Raw genomic sequence first — 15,175 nt, forward strand, 5'->3', positions numbered from 1 at the left:
CTCATCTAAAATGTTGTTTATTTGTGAACTGAAGTGAATTTTTTAGTATGAGAACTTCATTGTACCTGACTCTTGCACCTGATCAATAAACTAGAAGAACCTACCATATAAAGCTCATTTTCAGTTTTTAATTTCTTGTACAAAAATTATACAGCATTGGTTCTTGCATCCATTATGCATCATTGATCCGTTTTAAATTGTATACTTCTACTGTGAAAATTATCAGTGGCATCCCAGTGTTTACTTCAGAGGTTCATAATCCTGTGGAATACATCTTTTTATCTGTAATATTCAAGTGTTATGACAGCTGTCTTGTTTGATTCAGGCAGAATAAACGAAGGCGACTATTTCTCTCGCATCTCCTGCACCCACAAACTATCTCTGTGGTACAAACTAGAGCAGACTCCTTGGGACTAAGTGTTGAAGTAGGTGATGTGTTCAATGCAGACTTCTCAAACCGAGATTTTGCAGGAGTGCTCTTCCAGTATCCAGACACAGAAGGTTCCATCTTGGACTTCACACAAGTCTCTGAACGGGCCCACTCCAATGGTGTGAGTTTATCATAGTCTACAAACTCTATTGTGAAGGTAACATAGAAGTGTTATAGCTTAGTGGCTTTCAGTAGCGGTTGGATTTTTACCTGGAGTGGCAAAGGTTTGAATCCTGATAAATCCTGATTTGGAATTTTCACCTTAAAAGTCACATGGAGTCAGGAAGTGTATCAAACCTTAAATACCTGGCCAAATCCACCTGGGGTGGGTCCAGTGACCCCAAAAAAATAACTGGGATAAGCTGAAGAAAGTTTATTGTGAAGGCAATGTAGGTTCTAGATCAGTGGTTCTTAACCAGGGAGTGAAATGAGGGTTGTGAAATGCAGATAATATTTTAACTCTTTCTTTATAAATCATTGTATGTATTGCCTTTTATTTGTTAAATATTTCCTGTAGATAATAATGGATGTAGTCATTATTACTCAAACTCAATGAGAGTGGGGCAATTGCTATGAATATTCAAAACAAAATACAAGGTATTTTAACCTTTATGTTATTGAATCCTCCCTTTGACACCAATTGTAGTATTATATTGATGTGATTTGTGCACTGAGACTTAGGATTTTGAAGTCTTTCAAGATTGAAAAGGGTTCAATAAAGGTCATATCATGTGTCCAACATGTTGCTTATGATTTAAATGAACTATGGTTCACACTTTTAGATAAAATCTAAAAAGGCATGAAAACAATATAAATAATTGTGCATCTTCCACCGTTTTAGCCATCTTCTGTTAGTTTATCTTTGATATTATTATAAATTGTGCTTGATGTAATTTTATACATAAACCAAGTGATTGGCATTTTAAATGATGCATGTGTTCCTTGGAACATATCATTATGTAATAATTTTTTCAGACTCTAGTATGCTGTGCGACAGACCTCCTCGCTCTGTGTCTTCTTCGTCCACCAAGTGAGTTTAATGTTGACATTGCAGTAGGAACAAGTCAGAGATTTGGAGTTCCTCTTGGTTATGGAGGTCCTCATGCTGGGTTCTTTGCTTGTCGTCAGTCATTAGTTCGACTTATGCCTGGACGAATGATTGGTGTCACACGGTATGCTCTAACTTGATTTACCTCTTCAATTTAAACATCTTTTATTTTAAACATATTGTAATTTAACTTTCTGTATCAATACAAAACAGAGATGCTCGAGGTCATGATGCATATCGGCTGGCTCTCCAGACACGAGAACAACATATACGGCGGGACAAGGCAACAAGCAATATTTGTACTGCTCAGGCTCTTCTAGCTAATATGTCTGCCATGTATGCTGTCTATCACGGTCCACAGGGCTTGAAGGAAATAGCCACAGCAGTGCACAATGCTACTTTACTGCTCAGTGCAGGTATGATTGAACGATATATGATAAACATTGTACAGTACATACTGTCCGGCTCCATGGCTAAATGGTTAGCATCCTGGCCTTTGGTCACAGGAGTCCCGGGTTTGATTCCTGGCAGGGTCGGGAATTTTAACCATCATTGGTTAATTTCCCTGGCACGGGGGCTGGGCGCATGTGTTGTCTTCATCATCATTTCATCCTCATCACGACACGCAGGTCGCCTACGGGCGTCAAATCAAAAGACTTGCACCTGGCAAGCCAAACCCGTCTTGTGATCTCCCGGCACTAAAAGCCATACACCATTTCATTTCATTACATAAAATGAACATTATAAAGCCCGTATTGTTGTAAGTATACTTTGAAGGTTGAGTCAAATGTTCCACCTTTACAATACCAAAATTCTTTATTATCTAATTATTTACATATCATTTTTAAAAATATGACGGGACATGTTTCGTCTAACTTGTAGACATCATCAGCCACAAAAGTCTTTAAGAAAAAGCAACAAGGACAAGGACAAAGCAACACACTAAAATAATTCGGGTAGCCGAGTACATCAATTAAAATGCTGAAGAGTGTTCAGGATTGTTCAGAGCACAACACTTAAAAATATATTGTTGACATTAAAATTGTCCATGTGGGATGATTCAGTAAAACTTGGCATTAAAATTCTTCTTTTGAAGGTGCTGTGTTGACATGCAATATTCTGTTGTGTCGGTGAAAGTTTGATAATGTGGTGCACAATGTTAAATCCAGTAGCATAAAACGATGTGTAAGAAATCCAGTGAGCGGATATTAAGGTCGTCTTATTGGCAGATGTTGTCATTTCTTGCTGAGAAGTTAGGTGGAATATTTGAACATAATAACGTGTGTGGAATGTGCAGTAAAGGGCCCTAGAACGAGAATGATAGCTGTTGTTAGTATTAAAGTTGAATTGCAACCAATGTCCCACGAGCTATATTGGGCAAACCGGAAGAGGCTTTTCAGTTAGATATAAGAAACATATCAACGCCGCTAAACACAGAAGATACTCCGCCATGAGCACTCATAGGACAGAGTCCAATCATTTCTTTACTTCCATAGAACAGGACTTAAAAATTCTTTATTTTCTTAATAAGGGCACTTTACTTAACATTCTAGAAAACATCTATATTAATATAGATCAAAAACGTAATCCCATTCACAATTTGAATGAAAATTCAGAAACTGCGAACGTAATTTTCGAGGCATTGCTTAAAAGTTCCTCCTTTGACAAACTTACAAACAAGCTTCCACGTGATAGCTACCTGCTTATTGATTCCAGCCTTCCCCTACTTTCCCCTCATACCAGCTCCTATCACACACGACCTCCATAGTTCGCCCCCAGTCAGCCACAATCATCCACGCTGAACTAGTTGCTCTGGAACAGGTGAGAACGTAAGTAATCAGATGTGCCGCACTCTTTATATATTTTTTTCATTTATTGCTTTATATTATTAGATATTTAGATATTTATTATTATTTTTCTCTAGATCTACAGTAATAATACCCATTTGATCCTTTAAATGAGAAAAATAACATGTTCAGCCCATGCCAAAATTCACTCTTTCAAACTCTACACACTGTACAGAAAAAAGAAAAGAAAAAGAAAACTTGTCATCACATCCACCAAACCAAAGTTTACAAACAAACACCAATTCTCTATTCACATCCCTCTCAACACTTAAACAAACACCACTTCTCAGTTTTCGTCCCTCTCAACACTTAAAATCTGCCATTGAAAAGTACCATCACTTCTCCATCTCCAAATTTCATATCACATTGAATACCAAACCACCTTCATTTACAACTTACTCATGAGTGCACCACTACTTCTCATACCTTTCCAACACCACATTTCAACATATACCACCTCTATTTCCAACACCACCTTTCATCTCTAGCACACACTCATCTACCATACTCAATTTACCATACACTCATACTTATCCTATTACCCATCATAACAAACCATAAACACACTTAATTACCTACCGAAAACTCCATCTTCCACCAAACCAAAATTTACAAATAGCCAAATTACATTACTATATCTTCATACTTTTCCTACACCACATTTCAACATCTACAAATACCACCCACTCATATACCATCACATTAAATACAACTTACTCATGAGTGCACCACCACTTCTCCATACCTTTCCAACACCACATTTCAACATATACCACCTCTACTTCCAACACCACATTTCAGCCCTAGCACACACTCGTCTACCATCAAATAAATCTCCATCTACAAATACCACACACTCATACACCATCACAACCTTCAAAATATCACTTCATCTTCACCTACAAATACCAAACACTCATTCCTCAACACTACATTCTTACATCTAACAATCTTTATTTTCACTACTCCGTATACTATTGTTCTTTTTACTTCTAGTGACTACACCCTTCTCATTTCTACCTGAATCCCACATGTCTGTCAGTTTTCTATACCTTCCTGTTTCTCTGCCACCTCTTTTGTCCGCCACTTCATCACCATCTTCACTCTGTTGTGTTCTTTTGCCTCCACCTTCAGCTCCCATCATCTCCGTTAATCTTCTGCCCTTGCCTCTTTCCCAACTCCTATTGAGACATCCTCCGGTTGCCTCTGACGTCACCTTTTTACCCGTCACTTTCCTTACTTCACTGCTTTCACTCCCCTGCCTTTCTTCTTCTCTGCTTATGGTCACTCTTTCACATGTCGCCTCTTCCTGAACTTCTTCACTGTTAATGGTTACATTTTCACTTGGTGCCTCTCTCTGACCCTCTTCACACATTACCCTGTTACTGTTATCTCTCCTCACTTCCCCATCTCTCGTTGCACTGCTCATTTTTTCTTCGTCTTTTTTAATCTTCATTTCTAAGTCCAGCAGTCTATTCACAGACCAGTTCCTCTTCCAATTTCTGCCTGATACCACTAGCTCTTGTCCTTTAATAGTAGCTCTCAGTCCTTGATTTATCGCACGTATCTTGTGTTTTCTGAGTATTTTCTCATTCCTAATAGCCTCCCATCCCACGTCTCTCTTGATCCATTTTTTTTCTCTCTGCATGTTACTCGCATTGCCTATCACAGCATCAGCCATCAACGTAGAAAACAGTTCTACTTTCATAGGCCTGTTGCCCCTAGTTCTTCCCACTCTCTGTACGTCATCTATGTCCACTTCGCTAAAGTTAAGTTTCAATGTCCCCTGTATTAAGTCGACTACTTTGTAAATTGTATGTACTTTGTCTTCTCTCGCCTCCTCAGGCACCCCATAAATAAATAAGCACTTCTTCCTGCGATTCAATGTATTGGAATTCACTTCCGCTTTCAATTTCAACGTCTCCTCTTCCAGTCGTCCTATTCTTTCTCTTAATATTGCCACTTCCTCGTCATTCTTTCTCACTTGTGATGTTATATCATCCATCATTTCTCGCAGCCATAACTTCATTTTTCCAAACTCCCTGGTTTGTTCTTGGATCATATTCTTAATTTGCTCAAAGGGGCACACTTCTACCACCGTCTCTTTTACCCATTTTTTTAATTCTTCTATGTCTTCCCATCCCTCATTTCCACTAGATGTCGGGCCTGGGTTCGGCTCTACACCTCCAATCAGTAGCAACATTATAACCACCGCCGCTGTTAACACTACTTCTCCTTTGATTACCAAATCCACTTTACACCCACCTGATTTTACTTCTTCTTTCTTGATTCTCCTCTGCCATCCTACAATAGCCGCCCTGTATTGATCTACTCCAATCATTGTTGTCAAACTCCTCACAAGCTTCCTGCACTCAGCACTCACTCCTTACTCCCACTCCCGAGCTCTCTACTCATGCGTCCGCTCTCCTTCGTGGCTTAAGCTGAACTGTTATTGCTTTATATCACAAGATACAAAAACTTGCCTATTTTAATACTAACAACAGCTATCGTTCTCATTCTAGGGCCCTTTACTGCACATTCCACACACGTTATTATGTTCAAATATTCCACCTAACTTCTCAGCAAGAAATGTCAACATCATGCCAATAAGACGACCTTAACATCCGCTCACTGGATTTCTTACACATCATTTTTATGCTACTGGATTTAACATTGTGCACCACATTATCAAACTTTCACCGACACAACAGAATATTGCATGTCAACACAGCACCTTCAAAAGAAGAATTTTAATGCCAAGTTTTACTGAATCATCCCACATGGACAATTTTAATGTCAACAATATATTTTTAAGTGTTGTGCTCTGAACAATCCTGAACACTCTTCAGCATTTTAATTGACGTATTCGGCTACCCAAATTATTTTAGTGTGTTGCTTTGTCCTTGTCCTTGTTGCTTTTTCTTAAAGACTTTTGTGGCTGATGATGTCTACAAGTTAGACGAAACATGTCCTGTCATATTTTTAAAAATGATATGTAAATAATTAGATAATAAAGAATTTTGGTATTGTAAAGGTGGAACATTTGACTCAACCTTCAAAGTATATTTCATTTCATTTCATTACAGTACATACTAAAGAAATAATAAAACAATATATGGTTGAGATTGGATTATACATTACTCAGTACTGCATAATTCTGTTTTATACATACATTTCTGTTGATCCCAGCAAAATATAACTTAAAAACATGTTAATTAAACCCTATTTGTATATAACCCATTTAAACATGATTTGGTGTTATACATTTTTGTTAAATACACTTTATTTATATGTAACAAAGTTAAAATAATACCACTGACATATGCATTTCCTCTGGTCACTACACAGGCAAGTTAGAAATATGGTTCATTAGAGTCGGCTTTGTTGGCAGTGGGAGTTCAGCAGCATACGGCAGAGGGATGTAGGGCAGAAGTGTGACAAAGGTTGTGGGAAGTGACCGCACAACATTTAACTACAAGAGAAAGATTATGAGACAGTTGATTTGCATGTAACCGAGTGTGAATAATGCCACAGACGTATGATTTTTCTGTTACTGAAATACAGGTGAATTAGAAATGTGATACATTAGAGTTGGCACTCTTGGCAGCAGGACTTTAGTTGCAGGGTTGTGGTGGTCTAGTAAAGGTCATGGGAAGTGAACATATGACACAAAGCCAAAGTAGAGATTTTTTGAGACACGTGCCCGGGACATAGGACACGCTTCCATTTTAACTGTAAGCAAGTTATGAAATGAGACATCATGCCAAGTGCTTACATATGCCATATACATATAAATAAAGTTGTAGGGGGTCTGCTGTCTGTAATTTCATTTGTTTTGCCAATTTTTCAGATATTAGTCCAATTTAGGTCAACTCAAGACCCTGTCAGTGGTTTTGAGCTTTCGTGTCTGTCTGTTTGTCCGTCTGTTCCACCATCACAGCGAAACGGCTGGATAGATCTCAACCAAACTTCATATATAGGGTATACTTATCCAGGGGAAGGTTTAGGTATGCATATGATTTAAAAATCACTGAAATGAACAGGGGTTTGTAGGGAAACCGCAATAGTTTTCTACCATTTTCACTTTTCCTATTGATATTTTGTAAATTCCATGGACTACATGTACCCATCCCTGAATGAAAAAGTGACAAGGGCCCGTTTGAAATGGTTTGGCCATGTCAAACGAATCGACGATAGAAGGACAGCAAAACAATGGCTACACACAGTCGTGGCCGGAACGCGACCGGTAGGAAGACCTAGGAAGAGATGGCTGGACCAAGTGAAAGAGGACATAGGAACAAGAGGAGTCAGCTGGGATGTCGTCTTGAGAGAAGAGTGGTACATGGACAGACAGAAGTGGAGAGAGCTCATAAACCACACCCGGGCAACTGGAGTGGAAAACTGATGATGATGATGATGATGATGACATATGAAACGTCCCTTCATTTTAAACAACTTTTGTTTGAGCATAATTTCACTTACTCTTCAGATGATGGAGAAAATTAATACTTTCTGCGGGTTTCATGTTATGCATTGAGTGGCTGACAGACAGACAATGAACCTACCGCTGGATGCTTGCCAGCGGAGAAGTAACATAATGTCAACATTCCTGTAAACTCATGGTTGTTCCTTGCGTAGAAGGTGGGAGAGATTCTGCGGGAAATTTGTGGAATACCATTGGAGGTTACAATCACCTTTGAATAGCACTAAAGGGGCTGTTAATACTTGAACAGTACAGCGGAGTGTAGTTCATGATTTCACATTGTAAGGTGTTTTCTGGCATTTGCTTTAAATTTTACTGCATTTCTTTTCTACTTCTGTTTTCTGCTTTAATTTCTTGCCTCTGTCTTGCCTCTTTAGGCTTAAGTAATAACAACGTAAGTCATCTTCTTATCTGTTTACTTAAATATACCTGCACCTAGATTTCTCCACTGTTACTGCCTTCTTATATCCGTAACTCATATCATTACAGTTTAGTAAGGGACATTTCATTTTCAGTACAACCACTTGGTACTTACATATTTTTCCTATCCGGCTGTCTTCAGTTATAATCCAATTTTCTATTAATTTCAACTTTCTTAACTGTAATACTTTCTTCCTTAATTACTCCATATGTATGCGAGTGCTAATGCAAAAACCTGGACACTCTTTCCTTTGAGGAAAAATTCTAAGCTGTACAAATATATCACTTTTTGGCCCCAGAATGTATCGAAATATGGAGGCAATTTCAATGATGGTGCAGACCTTCATTTTGGGGTAATTGGTGGCTAAGCGGTAAGTCGTATCACAAAACAGATAGGACAATCGCCTTTCAATTTGGAGAGATCTACATCTTTGGTCCTGTGACATATTGTCATATCATGATCCCTTCTACGTTAGATGGACCTGCATTTCAAAATGTTAAGTTAATTTTGTACTGTTTACACGTATATCTTATTGTTTGGCACACTTACAGGAAAGACAGAATCATCAAATTCAGTATGTCACATTGACACAACCAGTGGTCATATGTTAACCAAATTTTATGATTCGAGCTGCCACATTAGTATTTGAAAAATAAAGTAATGTGTGAAAACTGTACCCAAAATTCACCCTATTTAATGTTTCTTGTCCGGCCCCGTGGTGTAGTGGGGAATGCGTCAGCCTGTCACCCGGCGGCCCCGTGTTCGATTCCTGAATGGGTCAGGGGTTTTTAATTGTAAATGATTAATATCCCTGGCCTGGGGATTGGATGTTTGTGTTGTCTTAATGTTCCTTTCCTCACATTCAACACTCTACACTTCCTCCATTCCAATTATACGCAGGTTCATATCACATAGTGCAAGTAGGGACAAAAGATCTCTTTAGGTCGACGCCCAGAACAAATAGCATTTAAAAAAATATGTATATAAAATGTTTCTAACTTAATCTAACCCATAAATATAGGAGACACAAGAAAATGTCATATTACCATCCATGTACAGTAGAACACTAAAAGAGCTGTCTGATGGCAGAATCCGTTTGTGATATGACGTACCATTTAAAAGCAGTAAATCTCGAAGGTTTGCACTTATAAATGTGCCCGTGCTTATCTAAATAAAGTTGTACGGGGTCTGCTGTCTGTAATTTTGTTTGTTTTGCCTATTTTCCAGATATTTATCTGATTTAGGTCAACTCAAGATCGTATCAGTGGTTTTTAGTTTTTGTGCCTGTTTGTCCGTCTGTTCCACCATCACGGTGAAATGGATGGATATATATCAACCAAACTTCATATATATAGAGTATACTCATCTAGGGAAAGGTTTAGATATGCATATGATTTTAAAATCACTGAATAGAATGGGGGTATATAGCGAAACCATAACAGTTTTCTTTTCTTTTCTCTTATACTATTGATTTTCTGTAAATTCCTTGGACTACATGTGAAATGTCCCTTCATTTTAAACATCTTTTGTTATGTACATAATTTCAGTTGGTCACAGGGCGCTCTTTAATTTGAGGAAAATTTCCAGGCTGATCAAATGTATTACATTTAGGCCCCAGAAAATATAAAAATATGGAGGCAATTTTAATGGCAGTGCAGATCTTCTTTTTGTGGTAACTGCTTTCTAAATATTAAGTCATTTCACAAAGCAGATGACACAATCACTGCCCAGTTTGAAGAAATCTTCAACTTTGGTCCTATGCCTTACTGTCATATCTCGATTCTTTAGATAGCGCAGCATTTCTTAATTATAATCAAAACTCTCCAACTCAATTTTGACTGGCATTAAGAGAGGGGGCCTGTCTTTATAATTAAAATTATCCATCTCTATTGCGAATGGCAGTTGGCACGTGATCCTCCCGAACTCGAGTATGAATGGCAGTAGGAAATGTGGCCTGTCATTATCATCCAAATTTCCCCGAACGTGCATCTTACATCGGAAACAATGTACGGGATCTTCCCCATTTTGTTTCTCAGATAGCACTAAGAGATACTCAATTTAATATAATCTTACTTACTGCGTGTGCAATAACTTACGTAAAACTCTGTATACAGGGTAGAATACCGTAGCAAGGCACGGGTACATTAGCTAGTTGAGTAATAAAAACTACGGTTCTGTCTGCAGAAATTGTATGTTGCTGTCAGTTAGCCATGGGAAATGGAAAGAGAAAAGTTACACACTGGATGAGGAATTAAAGTTTATCCAAGAAGTGAACAATAATCCATATAAAATTAACATTGAAATTATTGGAGATTTAGGAATTCCTTATACCTCACTTTACACAGTCATTAGTAAAATAAATGCTCTTTTAGATAATTTTTTTAAAATTTGGGTGCAAAATCAACAAAATTCTAGAGAAGATAATAGAAAGGAGATTGAGAACCATCATTGAACCACAGTTAGAGGAGGAGCAATGTGGATTCAGAAGTAACAGATCAGTAGTCTTGTAATGCCGGATAGTGTACAGTCACAAAATACCAGGCTCGTGGTTTGTGCAACATTAGGAGGTGAATTTTAGCAGTTTGACAGTCATAAGTGTGATACATTATTGTAACTTGTACAGTTATTCAGGTCAGAGTGTTCGTGAAGTGTTCAGTGAAACCTGAAGCGAAATATCTGCCAAAACAACCGTGCCCCCCCAAAGTTAAAGAGATGCCAGTGGAAGCCATTGTGAAGCAAGCAGTGCAGAAAGTGCTGAGCAGTAAGGAAACTCTCAACATGCTTGCCAACCTCATCCAAGATCAGGTGACAAAGACAGTTGTAGAGCAACTGAAAGAAACAATAAATTTCAATACAAGTGTGATCAAGGAACTAAAGCATATGCTGGAAGAAAGAGACACAACCATAAGGGAATTAAAAAGGGAGCTGCAAATTAAAACAGGCCATCATAATTGGTATGTATCAATCTCATGCTAAAATACAAAACACATCTATACCCAGTGTTACGCTCAGTGGAATACCAGTAACATTTAGCAATCATGTAAAGAACCTTGGAGTAGTATTCAATAAATATTTAAGTTGGTCGGAACATGTCACAAAAATTTGTCAAAGAGTATTCTGTTCATTACATTCTGTAAAAAGGATGAGGGACTTCCTTCCAAGAAGCACAAGAAAATTATTAGTTCAGAGTCTAATATTTCCAATATTTGACTATGGAGATGTAGTTTATAATAGTATGAGCAAAACACTTTCATGTCGACTACAGCGAGCCTACAATGCTTGAGTTTGATTCATATTAAATATCCCAATTCAAACTCATATTAGCCCTTTCCTCTCTCAGCTGTCATGGCTAAGATGGCTTTATGTGGCTTTATGTCGCTCCGACACAGATAGGTCTTATGGCGATGATGGGATAAGAAAGGCCTAGGAGTTGGAAGGAAGCAGCTGTGGCCTTAATTAAGGTACAGCCTCAGCATTTGCCTGCTGTGAAAATGGGAAACCACGGAAAACCATCTTCAGGGATGCTGACAGTGGGATTCAAACCCACTATCTCCCGGATGCAAGCGCACAGCCGCGCGCCCATTAACCGCATGGCCAACTCACCCGGTGGCTAAGACTGACTGAACGACGTAAATACCACACTGTTTCCCTTCTCCACAGTATTCTGCAAACAAGCAACAGACTATCTTAGAACAGACTTTAAATACCTCTCCCCTTCTGATAGAGCTCCTTCAAGGTCATCCACACGTTTCCTCTTTCCATTCCCATTCATCACAGCAACTCGTGCAACAACTCATTCATACCTGCTACCATACGTTCCTGGAACTCAATCCCAGCTGAAATTAGAGGCATAAGCAATCTGAGGCTGTTTAAAAGGAAATGTTTAATGTGGTACTCAAATTTGTAAAAAGTAGATCTCACTAACATAAAAAAAGTATTCAGTTCTTAATTACCAATAAGGATACAAAATTATAGAGGTTAATGAAATTAAAACTAGTGATGTTTAGAAATATGCATAACATGTGATTTTATGTACATTATTCTATAAACTGTATAATGTTGTATAATATGGTTTGGCATAATAGGAGGCTTCATAGCCTGAGCCCCGCCATATAAGAGAGGCAAAACTAAACTAAAACAATGGTTCTAATTTTTAGCACCCACATGCTGATGGAAAAGTATTGTGAGAAAGGCAAGAACCTGGTCATTGTATTCCTGGATATAGAAAAGTCTTATGATAGTGTTATAAGAGATAAGATCTGGGAGTGCCTGAGGAAAAGAAATGTGCCTGAAGGACTGGTAAGAAAAATTCATATGTTATACAAAGACTGTACTAACTGCGTACAAAGTGGGAAAGGTCGATCATTATGGTTTGAGACCAAGAGTGGAGTTCAGCAAGGAAGTGCACTGTCCCCACTACTGTTCATCACTGTTGTGGACAATATAATGAAGAACATCAAAGAAAAGTTAGGTGAACTGAATGCACTGGCCTTTGCTGATGATATCATGATTTGGGGTGAAACAGAAGAGGTAGTACAGACCAGACTCAACATATGGAAATTCCGGTTCCAGGAATATAACCTCAACATTAGTGAGACCAAGATGGTGATGGCAGTCAACAGAGAGGGCATCCAGCAAGTGTAAAACTAGGAGACACCAGCTAGAGTGTGTGGATAGTTTTCCTCACCTTGGAAGTGTAATCTCTAGTGATAATTTGGTCAGAAAGGAAATTACAAACAGAGTGCAAAAGGGATCCGAATTCTACCAAGTAAGAACACTTTTATGGGATGACATTATTCCAAAACCGGCCAAACTGAGGATGTTTAACAGCTACTTCATACCAATATTGAAGCGTGAACCCTCACAAAAAGAGATTCATCAAGACTGCAAGCATCAGACATGAAATTTCTTAGATCCACCATCCACAAGATCAAGATGGACAAGTTAAGAAATGAGGAGGTGAGGAAAGAAGCCAGAATAAAGACATCCCTACCTGTATTAGACAGAATTGGCACATCTAGACTATGGTGATATGGGCATATGATGAGGATGGAGCCTACAAGAACTGCCAGAATAAATTTGGAAAGACAGGTGGAGTGGAAAAAACCTGCAGGAAGACCTAAAACCAGATGGATGGACATGATCAAGGTTGATCCAGTTGCCAGAGGATGGACAGTGGATGATGTTCTCCATGACAAGTTGTATATGGACAGGAAGAAGTGGAAGAGGCTCATTAACAGTACCCAGGAAACTGGAACTGTACAATGATGATGATGATGAAACCATCAATCAAAACAAAATTATTTCAATAATTATGACATAATATCTAAACCTGATTTGTAAGTACCTAATTCTTAGTTATACATAACATTTGCTCTTCTTCGTGTTCAACTGTATGATGACAGGTCAGCGTGTCAAAAGAAGGAACAGACTGGGACAAACATAAAGGCACAAAATCACAAGAACTAACAACACATCTTCATACGCTGCTGATTTCATAGACAGGCTTTCTCCTCGTCAGTTCTAGTTCTTTTCGTTCTACCTCAGTCAATAAGCTACCTCTGTCACCCTGACCTTTCATCATGTTCATCCTTTGAGTCTGTTCCTAACTTCCTATCTTGTGAGTGAGTGCCATTTCCATTCATCATCATCATCATCATCATCAGCGTTAATATCCTTCCAGTAGGATTTTTGTGCATGATATACTCCAACTGTTTCTGTCCTTGTAAACTTCTTCTCTCATTATGACTTCTAATGTCTCAGTGTCTCTCTTTTTAACAAAATCTTTGATTTGGTCCAATCACCTCCTTCTGGGACATCCAAATGGTCTCCTCCTCCTCCTCCTCCTCCTAAGTACTCTCTAAGTACTTCCTGGGAATCAGCATCTCCTGTATTTGCTTTTAGTGGCCAACCATTTCAACCATGCAGTTTTCAGTCTTTCTTCTATTATCAAGTTTAACTACATGTCTCTTATATAATCATTCCTGATTCTGTCCCTTTTGTCTTCTGCATAGCTGATCCCAGAAACTTCACTTAACATGCTTGAAATTTACTGATGTTCCTTGTATTTAATTCTTGACTCTCCAAGCTGTATGTCGTGATTGTCATGATTGTCTAGTCCCAAAGTAGTTTCTACACTTGGTAGAAGCAGTTGAATCCTTTGGACACACTATTTTGTACTTCTAGTTTAAGACTCCCATTACTGGAGACAACATTTTGAAGGTAGCTAAAGCTTTCCACAGATTTTATCTTTTTTCCATATCCACTATATGTATTAAAACCATAAGCTTTATCATTCTGCATTTACCCTCTGTTCCTTGTCTTCTATCACCTGTATGATTCCATTTTATGATTTTCTTGTGTTTGTCTCTTTATCCTATACTTCCCACACCAAGGGAATCTTAAGAAATGTCCCCATTATGACGAAGCTGGGATCCAGAAACAAACTAGTTAGGGTTAAAGAAGAAATAGATCTAGAGGGACCAGGGTTAATATGGAGAGAGTCCTTTTATAAAGATGCCAGTGCATGAAGGCATGGAGTTGGTCTTATCTTTCTGCCTATGCTGACATGTTATCGTACTTATCTTTAATCCATGTTTTTATTCTTCCTCCCAGCTTCATGCTCTTTATGTAGGCCTACCAGGTGCTTATAATTATTCTCTATCTAACTGTTTACATATGGAAAATCTGCTGAAAATGAAACTTAAGCAACCCCAATGAAGCACTTTTAATGCATTGCCATGTCATGAAATAAGACTGTTGTTATGGACATATCATCCATAAGACTTGAAACGTTCTCCATCACCATCCAGGACAGTCTGAAAGTGCATGATGCATGCCTGCATGAAGCAACTCCATGGGTATGCCTCCTACTCTCTTGATATGCTTCTATTCAGATCAGTACATGTGTTAACATTCCCCTAATAAACCTTCCCTTTCAGTTATG

At 38.3% G+C, this 15,175-nt stretch overlaps 1 protein-coding gene across 1 annotated transcript in view; it reads left to right on the plus strand.

Moving 5' to 3' along the window:
* Positions 1–15,175, plus strand: part of LOC136857704 (glycine dehydrogenase (decarboxylating), mitochondrial) — a 110,064-nt gene that overhangs the window by 41,576 nt on the left and 53,313 nt on the right. The window contains exons 5-7 of the mRNA XM_067136568.2: positions 326–551; positions 1,406–1,602; positions 1,692–1,894. Coding sequence (XP_066992669.1) covers positions 326–551; positions 1,406–1,602; positions 1,692–1,894 — 626 coding nt within the window. The remainder of the gene's footprint in view (positions 1–325; positions 552–1,405; positions 1,603–1,691; positions 1,895–15,175) is intronic.

Source organism: Anabrus simplex, chromosome 1 (genome assembly GCF_040414725.1).
Source record: "Anabrus simplex isolate iqAnaSimp1 chromosome 1, ASM4041472v1, whole genome shotgun sequence".
NCBI lineage: Eukaryota > Metazoa > Arthropoda > Insecta > Orthoptera > Tettigoniidae > Anabrus > Anabrus simplex.